This window comes from Mesocricetus auratus, unplaced genomic scaffold (assembly GCF_017639785.1).
Source record: "Mesocricetus auratus isolate SY011 unplaced genomic scaffold, BCM_Maur_2.0 Super-Scaffold_6730, whole genome shotgun sequence".
Lineage (NCBI taxonomy): Eukaryota > Metazoa > Chordata > Mammalia > Rodentia > Cricetidae > Mesocricetus > Mesocricetus auratus.
Genome location: NW_024429184.1, coordinates 23639187 through 23657241, shown reverse-complemented (window position 1 = coordinate 23657241; position 18055 = coordinate 23639187). Strand labels below are relative to the sequence as shown.

At 40.3% G+C, this 18055-nt stretch overlaps 1 protein-coding gene across 2 annotated transcripts in view; it reads right to left on the bottom strand.

Annotated features, from left to right (window-relative positions):
• Positions 1–337: 337 nt before the first annotated feature.
• Orc3 (origin recognition complex subunit 3) overlaps positions 338–18055 on the bottom strand; it is a 52849-nt gene continuing 35131 nt past the window's right edge. The window contains exons 14-20 of one of the 2 annotated variants that reach the window (XM_040740358.1): positions 9836–9969; positions 7761–7840; positions 6210–6310; positions 3810–3951; positions 1846–1962; positions 1011–1090; positions 338–504 (exon numbers count right to left, since the gene is read on the bottom strand). In XM_040740358.1, coding sequence (XP_040596292.1) covers positions 399–504; positions 1011–1090; positions 1846–1962; positions 3810–3951; positions 6210–6310; positions 7761–7840; positions 9836–9969 — 760 coding nt within the window. In that variant the 3' untranslated portion in view covers positions 338–398. The remainder of the gene's footprint in view (positions 505–1010; positions 1091–1845; positions 1963–3809; positions 3952–6209; positions 6311–7760; positions 7841–9835; positions 9970–18055) is intronic. The other variant, XM_040740361.1, reaches the window with a different exon arrangement.

Below are 18055 nucleotides of genomic sequence, written 5' to 3'. Positions count from 1 at the left end.
CAATGGTGGTTTTTCAATCTTTCTATCATGAAAACCACCTATAGGTCATTACTTGTACAGGTGTGAGAAGCGCAAGTATCTGGAGAGAGGAATGAGTATTGCTGACCAAGTGCCAGTAACTTAACCTGAAGAAGAAATGACATCCTTTACACACTATCCACTCAATGCTTTGTTAGAGTTTAGCAACAACTGTAGAAAGTATAGCTACATTGTGTGTAAAGGCTTTTGGTTACTCATGCATTTGTTAGTTAGACTTGAAGTACTCCAAAGATGTTTTGATACAAGTTTCAGGTTAGCAGTGCACTTTTTGGATAAACAACTCAGCAGCAGTCACTTCTAGTAGCATGTGCCAGGTTTCTTTTATTTTGTTAGATGTGGAGCCCTGTCTTATATGCGCTTCAGCAGCCTCCCCATGTCAGCCTTGCCACATGGTCAGTCTTCTGTTTCGTAGGTTTTATAAAGCCTAAAAGCTCTAGTTCAGAAACAGCTCTAATAAATCGAGCACTGGAGACTCTAGCTAAGGAAAATTAGTTTTCTTTTTTTTTTTTGACAAAAAGGCTAAAATTTCAAACTTAAAACAGTAACTGGTAAATTGAAATAGGTGGATGAAAAATATTCCTAAATTATAAATAATCGTATTAGAATACATTAAATGCAATTAGAACACACTGTTAAAGTTTCAAATGGAGCTATGTGTGATGGTACATATATCTATAGTAATCCCAGCATTATGTAAGAATTGCCTATATTTAAAAATTGATAATTTAATAATGACAATTTCCTTCATAGTAAAAACTGGATAAAAATCGAATTCTAGGTTTGATCTCAGATTAAATTCAGGACACTTAGAAATTTAGGTGGTTGTAGAATGGTTGAGTTGAATTTCTAGATGTGAATTTTTTGTTTACTTACTTTTTGTGCTGGGGCCTGAATTCAAGCACATGCTGCATCACTGACCTAGACTCTCCAGCTCAAGAAACAACATAAAATACTTGGTTTTAAAAGGATACTGGACAATTTCATTCATTTCTTCTGAGGTTGTAGACTTTGCATCCGTTTTTTCAGCAGCTGTCACAACTGTTGCAAAAGCCTGTTGAGTACACAAGACATATGAAAACTTATTGCTAGGCATCTTTTGTGTACCCTTGAGATGGTTCTGTAACTAATCAGACTTCAATACTGCTAACTGGCACACTTTCATATCAGATTTCAAATTCTCAAAACCACACTAGTAAGTTTGTCAGTTATCATTAAAAGTAACATTGACTTTTTATTAAGCTTGTTTTAGAGAACTAAAGCAGAACAGCAAAAAAAAAAAAGTCAAAAGTTTAAAAACAAAGAAAGCCATGCTTCTGCATAACTTTCTTGGAACATGCTATTTCAGCATAGGCTTTGCCAGCTAAGATCTCTGTAATACTCTCCCTCCTCCAGCAGCACTTGTCCATTACCTTGCCATGCACCCCACCCACCTACTCCCCCCTTTTTTTTTGTTGAGACAGATAGGGTTTCTCTGTGGCTTTGGAGGTTGTCCTAGAACTCATTCTTGTAGACCAGGCTGGTCTTGAACTCACAGAGATCAGCCTGCCTCTTCCTCCCAAGTGCTGGGATTAAAGGCATGCACCACCACCATCCATCTTCCTTGCCATGCATTTCTTGTTCTTCCTGATTGGAATTTCTTCTGTTGTATGAGGGGGTATTCACTACACCCTGAATTCTGTGGGGTGCACAGACTGATCTGAGTTTTGACTTTTGCTTTTAAAGAATGCAGGAAATCAAAACAAAAACTTGTAGGAAACTTGCCTCAAGCGGTTAAACAACTAGCATGTTCTTTTCTTTGTAACCTACCTCTGACCAGTCGACAAGGTTAATTAGCCGGCTACACTCCAGGTGCAGTTTATATGCTATACAGATGTCAGGGGCAATATTTGGAATACAGCCTTCCTCAGTTTTCAGGGCTTCATTCTAAAAACAGCAGATTAAATGTGAGTCTTTTAGAAAGAATTAAAAGCAAAGATTTGCTGAACTTCTTGTGGTGGTTTGGAAGAACGTCCCCAAAGGGAGTGTGGCACTACTAGGAGGTGTGGCCTTGTTGGAGGAAGTATGTCTCTTGAAGGTCTCTTGCTCAAGCTTCCCTCAGTGTGACAGTCACTCCACTTCCTGTTGCCTGCCTGTGAAGATGTAAGGACTCTCAGCTCCAGCACCTGCCCGTCTGCCTGCATGCCACCACGCTCCCCGCCGTGATGATAATGGACTGAACCTCTACCCTATGAGCCACCACAAATGTTTTCCTTATAAGAGTTGCCGTGGTCAAGGTGTCTCTTCACAGCAATGGAAACACAAACTAAGATACTCCTATATTTAACAAATCAGAAAGTAGAACCTCTTAGTTCTTTCCTTCATACTTCAATAGTATTCTTACTTGGGTTTAAATTTTGGCTGTATCTGTCTAGTTCTAAGCCCTCCTCACAACGAGACTTGTTTTCCAGATCTTAGTTATCCATTATTATTTGTTGAGACTACCATAACACATTTCATTTGCTGCAATGAGTTTAGAATCCTCAGGGAATGATTACCCAATGAAGTGCTTCTTCCTCCACTTGTTAAACTCAATTCCAGCAGCTACCATGTGGCATTAGTTAATATCTCATTAATGGGAGAATAAAAGTTATCTCTTAAAGAAAAAGACTTTGCTGTCAATACTGTACTTAAAAACAAAAACAAACCATTATAGCCTGAGCTAACCATTATAACCTAAGTACAGGTTTACTTTTGTTTATGTGCATGTGTGTCTCTGTGAATGGAGGCCTCTTAAGTACAAGCATCTGCAGAGACCAGGAGAGGGCACCAGAAAAGATCTGTAAGCAATCCACCACTGAGTCCTATATAATACCATAAGCTCTATATAAACTCAGTATTGATTTAACCTATTTGAAATCCATTCACAAAACGCATCTAAAAATCACAAGTTTGTTTTCTGTAATTCTTATCAGTAAGCATTTTCATTTGTAATTTTCACATTAAAACAATATTGTTATTTTTAAAAAATTATGTCATTTATTGTACGTGGGGGTGGAGGGTGCATATGAGGGGTTGGAGACTAATTTGTAGGTATCAAGTTTCCTTCCCTCCACAGTTTGAGTCTCAGAGACGTTTAATCAGGGTTAATGGCAAATGCCTTTACCTACTCACTAAGCCATTTAACCAGCCACGGCTATGATTTAAATATGAAATTATCAAGGATGAAGAGATGGCTTAGGGGGTAAGAGCACCTGCTGCTGTAGCAGAGGACCTTAGCCTGGTTGCTGGCTCCTACTTTGGGCAGCTCACAACCCCCACAATTTCAGCTCCAGGGACCCTTGTGGGCACTAGGCTCACGTGAGCTCATAGCCCACACCCATATTAAAACAAGTCTTTAACTACAAAACCATCAAGCTTCTGATTACTGCTGTCACTGAGGACCACTGACATGTGACTTCCTCCTCTGTATTCTCTTCCCATACTTCACAGCAGTATGGGATGTTTGTATGGAGTCGTGTGTGGCGCTTGTGGGAGTCAGTTCTCTCCTTACACCAAACTCGGGTCATCAGACTTGGAGCCACTTCACTGGTTTAATCACATGAAAGACAGACAGAGCCATGTGGGCAAATGGATGCAACCTCAGTTGATGACTGACACTATCACTGGTTCCTTAGAAAAATATTCATGGCAGCACCCAGAACTGCTAATTTTCTGCTCACTGGAACGGAACTGCAAACTTTGGATATTTTTGTGATGCTGAGCGTAACTGAGAGAACCAGCTTCCTTCTTACCTTTAGATAATAATAAGGGTTGTTGAGTGCCGTGTGCAGGGCGACTCGTGGCGCAGCATTTAGGTGCTCACGAAGCGTATGGGCAGCGCTGAAGTACACCGCCTCATGTAAAGGCTGGCTCTCTGGAGGCAGAAGGTAACTTCTGAAACAGTGAGATCAGGTATCAGCTTTCCGATAGGTACAGGGCTATTCTCAGTTCAACAGTTCTGTCAATCCTCTATGGCTGAATCCTCAACCAATCCAAAGATCAGAATTATACTTCAACCTACTTTAAACACTTCCTCTTGTATTTGTGATGGCTGTCCTTGGTGGTCTACTAGACTAAACCTGGAATTAACTTAAAATGCAAGCAGCTGTACACTCTCCAGTGAGGCATTTTTTTTAATTAGATCATTTGAGGTAGGAAAACTCACCCTAAATTTGGGCCACACCTTCTTAAGTCAGCCCATGCAAAGGGCATGAAAGAAAACCCTGGCTTATTCTGCCTGCTTGCCCATACTCTCACTGTCAAGTTCATATACCCTTTTGATGAATCATTCCTTCAGTGGTTATTAGAGTCTACTCTTCAGGACTCTGACATACTGACTGAGACATCCAACCTTGTGGATTAACCACCATTGGATTGGATTCTTGGGACCTTCTATCAGGAGACAGCTACTTTTGGGCTAGCTGGACCATAGCCTGTAAGCCACTCTAGTAAGTGAGGGAAGGACCACACAACAGAGTTGGCAGCCTGAGCCAATGGGGCCTTGGGAGGGGGTGTATAGGCAAGCCTGATTTCCACAATAAAGGAGCTGCCTTTTGCTAGCCCACCTGAGTCTGTGTTGGTTGACTCTGTACCTCACCCCCTACCAACCTGTAACCCCAATGCTGTAGGGCTGACAGACACCTAAAATTCAGATTTAGTGAGAGATCCTGTCTCAAAGGACTAAGGGACATCATCAAAAGAGACACCTGATGCCCTCTGGCCTCCATGAATAGCACACTCACATATACACAAGCACACACAAAAAGGAAAAGAAACCCCCAAAGGCTAAATTTTCCAATTATTATAAAACTGAGCATAACTGAGAACTTTATTTTTGCCTGAGCTAGATGGCAGACCAATTTTAATGAAATGTTTACTTTGAATCTACACTGAGTCAGTGTCAGTGCATGACTGACAGTCTGCAGAGGGCCTGCAGTGAAGCCTGCAAGGCAGGAGCTTCGGCACACTCAGTGCAAAGACAGAGCAGCGGGGGCAGAGAGAGCCCTGGCCATGCACATAGGCCTCCCACCTCCTCCTCCCTCCTCGAGAGCTCCTGAGCCTCCGCACTCTGCTCTCAGATGCTGGCCCTGCACAGGCCCTTGTAAAGCAGCACAGATGAATGGTGTACTACCTATATTTCATTTTAAATGTCGCTTCTCCAGACCGTGAAGCTCTGCCAAACACCTGTACTCTAGGTCTTGTGGAAAATATGGAAGGGCTTGTGTGACACAGGCAGCTTTGGCTGTTGCGTCTCCTGTCTCTCTTCCCTTTATCTGCCCTCCTTTCCCTTCTGTTTCCTTCCTTTCTTCCTTCCCCCTTCCCTTTTAGCTTTAACAAACGACAATCTTGATCACTTTCTCCTGGGAGAGACAATCTCGGTAACAACACCAAGCCTGTGATTTCACAACAAATCTCAATCATTCTCAACATCATTTCGGAGCTGGGGAAAGGCTGGAGTCAGACGTAGCAGACAACGGTTGGTCAGAAGAGTGGCTGGGTGGCTGGCAAGCCTCTCAAAGGCTGGGGGACAGGCACGAACCACCACATTCTGCTCGGCTTTTAAATGCTGAAGTCATTTTCTTTGGTGCATGTCCCATTTTAAAATTTGTAACAAGGTCCAAGTTTCCAAAAGGTCACTTAGTTAATTTCCTGTACACTCGTAACACTGGCTTTTAGGAGATGAACAAAATGATCCTCCCCAGAAAGAACCATAAAACACTAAAATGGGAGACTCTGATAGTTCCTGAGCAGATGAGTTCAATATATATTCGTGCTGATATTTACCTGTCCTGGTAAAATATTCAGAAAAAACCAGTAACATAGCTAGTATACAATGTCTATTTCTGGGCTGGACCCAGATCTGTCATTTACTACATATACAGGCAAAATAAAATAAAATAACATAAAGCACAATATAAACCAGGAGAAATATATCCTCAACCAGTTTAATAAGCTAAATGAAGTGCAAACCTGCCTTCCTGAACTGACAGTAAAAAATTAACAAGTCATTTGATTAGACAACAAGAACAGAAGTTCAATAAAAATGCTAACTTTAGTTAGATGGAAGAAACACCCTGGCTATAGGCAGCTACTTTACTAGTGTCATTTGGAAAAACAGGATTACTTTTAGCTCTTGAGAGCTTTAGACTTACCTCACTAGGTTGTCCATGAAGTTCACAACATTTTCTCTGAGCATTTCAAACTTGGTTTGCTTCTTAGTTGTTCTCCTTAACTCTTTCATTTCCAATAAGGACTACAAGGCATAAGGGGGGGTAGGTAAAAGAACATGCTATTTCTGGTGACTTTAGGACAGAAACACTTTCAGAGAGAACTGTTACATATGTAGAGAAGCATGAGCTGTCACTCAAGTAAAAATGTCCTCATGCAGAGTGCAAAGAACCAGATCAAAATGTGTTTTATTTTCTGGGAAGAATCTGGGAAGATTGCCCCGCTACATGTTTTGCTTTAAACGTATACCAAGTGACTGTTGAAGGAGAGAAGAGAGTAGTTCATTTCACTGCTCAGGGATGTAAGAGTGCTCACTATTTAGAGACCATTAGTTCATTTACGGGCATGAGGAAGAGTGCCAGAAGAACAAGGAATAAAACACCAACCATTACCACCACAGCTTTGGGTCACATTAACAGACAGATTCTGAGTCCAGTTTCACCCAGACTGAAATTCTGTGCTACATTTTTTTTTGTTTTGTTTTTTGTTTTTTCGAGACAGGGGTTCTCTGTATTGTTTTGGAGGATGTCCTGGAACTCACTCTGTAGAACAGGCTGGCCTCAAACTCACAGAGATCCTCCTGCCTCTGCTTCGAGTGCTGGGATTAAAGGCATGCACCACCAACGCCCAGCCTACGGTGCCTCTTTCATCTTGGCTCAAAATCAGAGAGCTCAAAACTGTCCTTAGTCTTCCAAGGTTAAAGTCAAAAGACTTTAATGGTCTAAGGCATGGCTACTGTAGAATGTTTGATCTTGGTAGAGGATGTCTTATCTAAATAACAACAGACTTGGTCTGAGGTGTGGTTACTTAAGGCAGGACAATGGGAAATTGAGTCTAAGGTGTGGTTACCAAATGTTTGGAGGATTAAGGAAAAAAAGTCTGTCTGTTCCTTACACGTGATAAGAAGTCTTTTGCCAGGTCTCCCTTTTGGTTGGGGTACTTAAGAATGTTGAGGAATAAACTTGGGGCATCCTAACCCTCTAAAGTCATCCTCCCTGTCCTGTGGCTGCCTGTTTATTTTTCCTATTTTTCTCCTCTGGGCAGCTGCAAGAATTACAGCTTGCTTGCCCTATGTATGTGTATGGGGGTTCTTTTTGTTTGTTTTTTATTTAAGTACTAATAAATTGTCCATAAGCTTGTTTGAGCACCTGTTGAAAAAATTTTTTCTTCATTAATAAGACTAAGGATCCCAAAACAGGACCTCAATTTCCTTGGTATTAATTATATGATGGGTTCCCTAAGATTTCCTGTAACACTTCTTTTCTACCTTCAAATTCTTCAATAGGCACAGAAAACTAATCCCTTCTTGTGGTTTTATATGGCACCAGTATACCTCATTTATTAGTTGCCAAGTCTGTATTGTTACTGGTTGTGATGTAAAAAATGAAAGTGAAGACGTTCCCGCAGAGCTAGTCTAGACTGGTTAAAACAAGGGACCACTCCTAATGCAATTGGAAGGGAAGAAAGATACCCACCTTCTGAAGGTGATAGAGATCTGTTTTCTGCAGCCCCTTTGACTGTGATCCACAAGCATCCTCTTCCTCTTTGCTATCTGCTTAAAACACAAAATCAAAATACAATAGAGGGAACAGATACCTGCACTAATCCAATGGAAGTAGCAGGATTCAATCCGACAAATGACACTCATCCCAGAAGCTAATGACAATACATAGTACATAGTTTATAAGGTAGGAAGGCCTTCAACAACTATCTACTGAATTCTGAGTGTTTTTAAAAAAATCATACAGGCTTGAAACTATGTCCCTTTGACCTTGCTAAGACTATAAATATGATAAACCACATTGTGACATACCAGTCTCAGCCTTCCAGTTTACTGTTCCTGACTCATTACTATTAAGTATGAGGAAGATGATGTGTAAAAGCTGTAAAAGCAATCTGAGGAAGAGTAATCCTAACTGATAAAATGTATAGCTATGTTTCTGGAGGGGATGACGCTCTGACTTGGTAACCTGACACTTGGCAATGGTTTGGTTCAAGTATGGCAGAAGAATTTAGCTAAAGAATACAGATTATGCCGGGTATTGGTGGCGCATGCCTTTAATCCCAGCACTCGGGAGGCAGAGGCAGGCATCCGGATCTCTGTGAGTTCGAGGCCAGCCTGGTCTACAAAGTGAGTTCCAGGACAGCCTCCAAAGCCACAGAGAAACCCTGTCTCAAAAAACCAAAAAAAAAAAAAAAAAAAAAAAAAGAATCAGAAGATAATTCCTGATTTTAGAAATCCTAAGGTTAGGATATCTAGTAGCTAAATTCTTTTTTCAATTTCATTAACTTGTAGCAGAACCTTAAAATTGATTGCAATACTCAGCCTGAATTGATGCCCTCCCATTTAAATCCAAATTATAATATGCCAGTAGTGTACAGAAACCAAATATTTCTTCCTGTGAGAAATGTTAAGTATATTTTGTTTTAATAACAACTGACTCATTAAAACTGAGAAATAAAGACAAATCACCTGGATGGTGGCTTTGCTTTAATTCATGAAACACTTTTCAGTTGTCAATCATTTTAATCTTCAACCTTACCTTTGAGAAGCTGCAATCGTTTAGTGCTGGTGTAACACAGAATTTGTTCACTAGCTCATCTCACATGAATTCTAATTACAATTATTATGGTTACAAGCAGTTTCTTAAAAAATTCCTGAGTCCAATTTATTTTATATTCTTTGATACTTTGGGCCATAATTATATTAAGAGTGGCTTTTCATTGATCAAACTACAACTGATAACTGACAACACACATGCATACCCAGTTAGAGGCAAAGAGAGGTGGTTTTTAGCCTCGGTGCATATTAGATAGCTGTGAAATATCAAACAGCTTGCTTTTTTTTCTGGATTTCAGTTTCTTTTATCTGAAATGATCTCAAGTTCCAGTCTTTTAACATTATTACCTTTGTAAAGTGATTCAGGTCATTATTGTGGTGTTAAAAGGTCACCACCACACATATTTTGGAGGGAAGCTTTCTTTGTACCTGTGTAGAATTTCTCACCCTGCCTGTTTGTACCATCCCACGTTGATCTTTATAATTGAGGACTCACCAGAGACTACGTTGCATAGAAATCACAGAAATACAAGGAAAGATTACCACAAAAATAATTTACTACAACTAAAGGATTTTAAAGACAAATGAACATCTATCAAATAGAGAAGGGATTCAAATTCCACAGAAAGTATTTTCATGATGCCATGTCTAATTCTATTGTTTATGAATCAAGCCTCTTTCCTCAGCCTATCCCAACACCCCCAAGATTAGGAAAGAGTACAAGACAGTCTATCTGAAGAATGAAAACCGTCTACAGGCAAGTCAGCCGGAATTTAATATCACCCAATTTCATGTGGAGAATGAAAATGTTCTTCCATTTGATTTCTGCATTGTTTAAAATAAATCTAGAGGAGAAGCACTTTGCCTATTGACAGTTGTTGAGATGTGACATTCTGAGCCTTGCCTGCTGATTTACCTTCAAGAGTTTCCTTGCCATTCTGGCTAAAGGATCCTGTCAGTAAGAATGGGCAGGATTTTATACTTACTTACCATCAAGGTTCTGAAACTGGGTCAGGAAATCCTTTACTTTCTGGGTTGTGCTTCCAAGCTGCTTTTTGGTGGAGGAATTCAAAACCTCAAAACATTTCTGAAGTATGTTCGTCAGTTCATCCTTTGCCAGCATTCTAGTAAAGAATCAGTGACAGATCTAGTATAACTAGAAAATTAGCAAACCCAAAGCTTTTTCTACATATGAAACATTTTTATTCAGAAGATGAAATAAAAACCTTCATTAGTACTTTCCTTTTGAAAAAGGTTTTATTTAACATATGCTACATTTAGAAGTATAGAGTTCTCAACAATATTCTTAGTTTGTGTTCATAACCTGGTTCTGATACTGTAGAACAGGACAAGTTCATTACTCATTTCTAATCCTTAGCCGTAAATGGGAACAACATTTCATTGTGTTAGGTGGAAACCTCAAAACTGAAACATTCCCTTCTGTGTGGAGGCTTCTGGACTGACTCAGGAAATAAATGAAGCCTACAATGCTCGAACAGAAAACAGAACTTACAGGTCCCAGAAACTTATAAAACAAACTGTATGTATGAACTTGAATATACATAGTAAACCAATTAGTATATCAAAACATCTAAGCTACAATGGCTAAAATCAGATGGTAGCACTGCTTTACATAGCAACAGGCAACAGGAAAGGAGAAAAATTAAGAAAGAGCATGGTATACACGAAAGTTAAGTATATACTAGAGGTGACATCTCAGATCGCTGGGGAAAATATGCTAGGTGCCAGAAAGCTATTTTCAGAAGAGTAGAGCACTATTATTTACACAAATTTATTCTGACAGATGAAAACTGTATGGTTTGGGATCAGGAAGGAAACAGCTCATCCCAGAAGAAGCAAAGAAGCTAAAGCCTAATAATAACATTTGTGAAGAAGCAGATACACTGTTAGCACCAGTGTACACTGATAAAATCAACTTTATAGTAAGTTTCAGGAAGTCTACATCCATGTATTCATTTTGTGGAAATAATTACACAAATGTATAAACAAACATGCCTGTGATTAATGCTTGTAATAATGAAGAATTAGGAACAACCTAAATATATATCAAGAAAGAGTCTGATTAAATAAAACACATTCCCAAATGCAGGATATTTGAAATGATGCTAAATGATCTAGACCAGGCTGGAGAAACTCACAGAAACAACTGATCATGGACCCCAGACTGATGGCTGGGAAACCAACATAGGAATGATCCAGACCCCTTGATCATGGGTGTCAGTTAGGAGGCCTGGACAATCTATGGGGCCTCTGGTATTTATCCCTAGTGTATGAATGGGCTTTGGGAGCCCACTCCACACAGAGGGTTACTCTCTCAGCCTAGACAAACAGGGGAGGGCTTAGGCCCTGCTCCAAATGATATGACAGACTTTAAGATCCCCCATGGAAAGCCTCACCCTCCCTGGGGAGCAGAAAGGGGATGGGATGGGGGGCTGTTAGGGGGCAGGGGAGGAGGTGAGGGAGAGAGAACTGGGATTGACATGTAAAACAAGCTTGTTTCTAATTTAAATTAAAAAAAGGAACAACAATGATGCTAAATAATGAAGCAGGACAACATACGGTGTTAATGACAACTTTTACACACACACACGTACACACGCACGCACATCATGTCATAAAAAATACTGTGAGATACAATTATTCCCATATTAGAGATGAGCAAATGGAGGCACAGAAAATTTAAGCAACTTGTTTAATGCTCTGAAACTGGTCACTGACTAAGCTGAACTTTGAACTTAGTGTGACATGGCATCTAGTTCTCTTGAGGAGGAAGAGTAGATTGGAGGTCTCCTCCTTACCTGTTCCAGGCTGAGATTTCAAGTTTGCATTACCAGAGCCAGCATCATGCGTGTTCTGACTGACCATACACACTAGCTCAGAACAGTGTCCATGCAAGAACACATATGCACCCACTCTGAGCTACATGCAAAAACTTGTTACAGAAAATAAAAAAGTACAATAAAGTGTCAACCACAGCGGACAACTGGCTTTCAACTTTAAAGTGTCAATGGCAAGTGATAAAACATAAAAAGGAAGGTGGGGAGTTAGCTATATGAATATTTAGAAAAGGTACTTTTATGGTAGAAACATCACTAAGCTGCAAACGTGGGACAGATGGCATGTTTGACCAAGGTAAGGCCACGGTCACTGGCATGGAGACAATGGGCAATAGGAGATCGAAGCCATAAAGAAGCCATAGAACTGGAACAGATCACTATAAAAACTAAGGCTTTTACTCTGGGTGAAATGAAGGGAACTAAATGGTTTTAAGCAAAAACAAAATAAAAATAAAAAATTGCTAGTCATATTTTCAAAAGATCTTCTGACAGCTGCTTTGTAGAGTCACATGTATAAAATCAGGAGGATACGGAAACTACAGAAGATGGTGGTTTCACAAGGCTGGACGAGGATTTCAGTTTCATATATGTCAACTTTGAGATATGTTCTGTGTCTACCACAGGCAGAAAAAGCATCAGGGAAAATTGGAAGGAGCATGCACTGAGGAAGGGGAAAACCAGACATCTTAGAAGTTACTGAAGCAGTAATGACCATGTCAAATTCTGGTACCATAGAAATAAAGACAGAATTATAGTGAAGTTCAGGGAACGTGCAGGTCATGGATAACTTGGATAAAACCAGTTTAGATGTTTGGAAACAAAAGCCTCATTGTAAATGAGTTTGAGACAGAACTCCTTTCTTACATATTTCTTTCACTAACAACAACAACAACAACAACAAAAGAGGCATTTTAAATAAACTTGAAATACAAACTCATCTTTTTATCTGTTTCTAGTGATAAATGTCATTGCTCACCATTAGTTAAATGGAGGATTTCAGTCCAGTTTTGTAAATAATTAATTTGAGATCAATACCTAAAGCCATTCAGTTTCTCCATGAATAAAAATATTTCTTCTTTTACTGCTTCCCCCACATCCTCAAGGAAGTTTTTTTTATTCCCTTTATTTTTTAGAACAGTTAATATGGCTCCTTGTCTTCTGATTAGTATGCTATTCTTGTGACTAGGTATATTCTTTTACTATTGCTATAACAAAATACCCAAAACAAGGTTTTGTTTTGTTTTTTCTTTAAAGAAGTAGTTTTTTTTTTTTTTTAACTCATAGTCTTGGGGGATAAAAGTACTAAATTGGACTGATAGTACCATTGGTTAGGTATCTGATGAAGGCACCCTTGGATGTGGTATCAGAAAAGAGAGCATTGGGAGGGAGAAATCACATAGCCAAGAGAGGAAGCAAGAGATTGGGGCAGGGCCAAGTGAATTGGGTAAAGAACTCATTTTCACAACCAGTTTACCCCATGACATCAAGAGTAATTCTGAGAACAGTACCCTACCAATTTAATTACCTGGCACATCTTAATTAACTTACATCTTGACAGTTTGACCCACAGTGAAGGCTGAACTAAATCTAAGACAAAGCTTTAGAGCATCTGTGTGCTCAAGAGTGTTATGCAAAATCTTTGAGGAGATAACAGAAATCTATGTTAATACACCTCAGATGATTGATTCTTAAGCACAATAAAGCTTGAAAACACTGAAGAAGTAGTGACTCTCAAACCCTTTAAATACAACCTTTTATCTGATTTCATGCTAAGTCTATAAATATCTGTAGAGAAATTCAGGGCCAGCAATCTCTATACTAAAAAAAAATGTTATTTCAATGCTTATCATCTCAGACATCTCTTTCGTTGATAAATCTAACATACTGTACGTTAGTTTACTCTTTAGGAAGTATTCCATTATCATCTAAAGTGGAAATGTAGAGTTAAACTACGTTTACATGTCAGATTTCTAGTCTCTAGGAACGAAGCTGAAGTGATTAAAAATGAAAGCTGAGTGTATGTGCTCAAATGTTGTTATTTTTACTGGGCAGTTTTTTTTTTTTTTTTTTTTTTTTTTGGTTTTTCGAGACAGGGTTTCTCTGTATTGTTTTGGAGGCTATCGGTCCAGCCCGGCCTCGAACTCACAGAGATCCGCCTGCCTCTGCCTCCCGAGTGCTGGGATTAAAGGCGTGCACCACCACCGCCCGGCTACAGGGCAGTTTTTATGTCAACTTGAACAAGCTATCTGAGACAAAGAAAATGCACATTAAGATCTGACAGTAGGCAAGCCTGTAGGGTACTTCCTTAATAAGTGATTACTAGAGGAGGATCCAGCCCACTGTAGGTGGTACCACCCTGGGCGGTGGTCTTTGGTTCTACAAGAAAGCAGATTGAGCAACTCATGAGGAGTAAGCCAGGAAGCAGCACTCTTTTTTGGCCACGGCATCAGCTTCTGCCTCCAGGTTTTTGCCTGGCCTTTCCTCAATGGACCATGACTTGGAATACGTAAGCCAAACTCTTCCTTCCCCAAGGTAAGCAATAGTAACCTTATCTAAGATACTATTTAGATCAAAATCCCCAATCAGAGCCATTGAAATATCTCAGCAGTTAAGGCACTTGCTGCCCAGGTTATAATCTAAGTTTGATCTCTTAAATGTATACAGTGGAAGGAGAAAACATAATCCCCAAAGTTGTCCTCTGACTTACACATGCACGCCCCCCAGTACCGAGGAAGTGCTCACTCTCTGAATAAATAAATGCAAGCAAAAGAGCACCCAATTCATCACCAGACTTCCACCCAGATTAGAATCCATGAGCTGTCAACCAGCTTCATAAGTGTGGAAGTCTGTTCTGCAGGACTTCACCCGGAAGCACTTGGGACATTCCTCTGTATGTGCCATGTGCTGAGATGGTCTGTCAGGGTGAGGTGGTGGAGTCCACAGAAGCTCTTACTCCTGGCTCCCTCTGAAACTGTTTATAAGCTCTGAACACAGAAGACACACCTCAACACGATACACTTCTTTTTACTGTACTCTGTCTGGAATGCCCAGTAAAAATGTGCTAGATTTGAAGATTTACATCAAAGTCGTTGTTCTGTAAACTAGGAAAAAATGGTTTTCAGACTCTCCTCAAACAACAAACAGCAAAGCACTAACTCAAAAGTCTCTGATGTTTTGCACATACCCACTGTGTCAACAGGAGGAAAGCCATGTACTCCAAGGCTGCAGGCTGCCACATCACTTTCCTGTTACGGCAGCCACACCTGCACCCGTCTTTGCTGTAACTACTGTGTCTGATCCGCAGTGCTTTTGACCCCAACTTAATAAAAGGATAGAAACTATACTTGGTACTTACGGTTTTTGCTTTATTTATAGCCCAAAACTTGCACTTCAGAACCTGGCAAATAGAAGTTCAAAGCACTGACAGCTCTTAAATCAGATCTGAATTATGGCCCTATTAACAGTAAAGTGACCTCACCCATGTCACTTAATCCTGAGCTCTGCTTCAGATTCCTCAGGGAAAGCATGGCTAATTGACATACCAGAAAGGTATACTGTACTAGACCTTAAAATGTACTCAAGGTGCCTAAGACAGTATCTGGCACACAGAAAGCCTCCAGTTAATGGTGGTTACAATTGTCACCATTACTTTGAAATCTAGATACTATACACTACTAGATTGATATTTATGATCCCTGACTGGATTCCAAGTTTAGCAGACCCAGGATACTTAAAAAAAGTGAGTAAGTTCCTCCCAGATAAATGAATTTTGGAATACCTAACAAGAGAAGGAAGACAGGTACTAGTCATAAGATTATAACACAAAGAATCAATTAGCCAGGGAGCTGGAGCGATGGCTGGGAAGGCAAAGGTGCTTGCCACCTGACAATGCAAGCTTACTTCAGCGCCATGCCTGGACTCCATGTAAAAGCAGAACTATATGCATACATCTATCAGCTTTCACATGTGCACACATGATGGGAGAGAAAATCAGCTGATTATTTATGATATGATTACTGGGACAGAAAGCGAAGCCCCAGAAATATTCTATTTTAAAGTTCATAAATACACAGAAACAGTTTACTGAAAAAATGAAAAAAAAAAGTATTCTTGGGCATAGTGTCACACACCTTTAATCTAGCACTTGGGAGACAGGCTGGCTGATCATAGTGGTTCATGGCTAGCCTGGTCTATCTAGCAAGTTCTAGACAAGCCAGGGCTACAAAGTGAGAGCCTGTCTCAAAAATAAACAAACAACAACAAAATAAAATAAAATTTCCTTGAGGATTTATTTTTCTAGACAGCAAGAAATGTCAGTTTCATAGTTCCATGGTACCCATATAAAACTAATAATTATATTACTGTTTTTGAACTTTGTGGTGGTTTGAATCAGACTATCCCCCAGAAGTGTCTTTGTTTGAATACTCGGTTACTATTTGGTGGGGCTGTTTAAGGAAGTCCAGGAGGTTCAACCTTGTTGGAGAAAATGCAGCACTAGAAGCTGACTGGGGTTTCAAAGCCAACTGCCTTTCTGAGTGCTCTCTCTGGAATGTGGTTCAAAAAGCCTACTACCTGCTGGCCTGCTGCCACCACAAACCAAACCTCGGAACCACAAGCCCAAATCAACCCATAAGCTGCCTTGGTCATGGTGTTTTATCACAGTAACAAAAAAAGTATTAACTTAAAAGGTATTAACTTCCTACTGTGCCCACCTGTTCTTTTCTTTGGGGCCTGGAGGGAATGGGAACTAAAACTAAATCTAGTTAGCAGACTTCGTTAAAACATGTTCATGTTACTAGGTATGGCGTGCACATTGGCAGAGGCATAAGCATTTTAAGTTTATTTGAGTTCCCTTTCTCAGAATTCAGATGGTCATTATTTGTATATATGTGTGGTACATGCATGCGGTAGCCTCAATGACCATGGCCCCCAAATGCTCATGTGTTTGAATGCTTAGTCACCAGGGAGTGACTTTTGGAAAGGACTGTAACAATTAGGAGGCGTGGCCTTGTTGGAGAAAGTGTGTCACTGGGATGGGTTCTGAGGTTTCCAAACCCCTTCCCAGGCCCAGGCAATGTCTCTGTCTAGAATGTCACTTTCAGCTATTGCTAGAGCACCTGTCTGCACGCTGCCATGCTCTCTGCCACGACGATAATGCCCCCAATTAAATTCTTTCATAAGAGTTGTCATAGTCATGGTGTCTCTTCAGAGCAACAGAACAGTGACTAAGACAGTGAACACAAGTGCATGGGTATGCACACTCACATGTGTACATGCAGGGTGACATCAGGTGTCCTCTCCTATTGCTTTCTACTTTTTTTCAAAATTTACATTTCTCTATTTGTGTTTGTGCACATGTGCATGTTACAACACATGTGTGGAGGCCACACAACAAGTAATGAGTGTTAGTCCACTCCTCCCACTATGTGGCACTAGTGACTGGCGTCAGTCCACTGTTCCTACTATGTGACACTAGTGACTGATGTTAGTCTACACCTCCCACTATGTGGCACTAGTGACTGGCTCAGGCTATGATGCTTTGTGGGGCCAACTCACCAGCCCCCCATATTATTTTTGGAAACAAGGTCTCTCACTGAACCAGAAACCCAAGGTTTGGGCTAGACCAGCTCACCAGTGGGCTTCCAGGAACAATGGGATCTGAATCCAGGTTCTCTTGAAGAGCAGTAAGCAATAAGCCACCTCTCCATTCCCTAACTTTGTTAGGTTTTAATCACTTGGGGAAACTAAAACATAAGAAAAACAAGATTTTCTTAAAATTGTTTGGAAAGTGAAAATTACAAGAATGGAAAGACCTTCCTTCTTGTTCACAGCCAAACCTTGGAGGTCTATACCAACATGGCTAAGAGAGTAAAAGGGAACAACCAGTATTGTAGTCGTTGTTCTTAGAGGTCAGCTAGTACTTCAAGGGTGATGGGACTCCTTTGGTAAGTCGTCTGTCATTTCCAAATCTCTGCCAGTGTATCTCCCATAGGGAGGATAGTCAGGACAAGTAGGCATGTCCCTCCCATATGGTTCCAGAGGGAGCTACATGGTCAGTATGGTGCTACATGACCATGATCCACCCCTACAGGGAAAACTAAAGGAGAGTAATAACTTTAAAAATAAAAAACAATAGCTGGGTGGTGGTAGCACACCTTTCATGCTAGCACTTGGGAAGCAAAGGCAGGCGGATCTCTGAGTTGCATGCCAGCCTGGTCTACAGAGAGATCCAGGAGAGACTCCAAAGCTATACAGAGGAAACCCTTAAAACAGATAGATAGATAGATAGATAGATAGATAGATAGATAGATAGATAGATAGATAGATAGATGATGCATATGTGGAAGCCTAT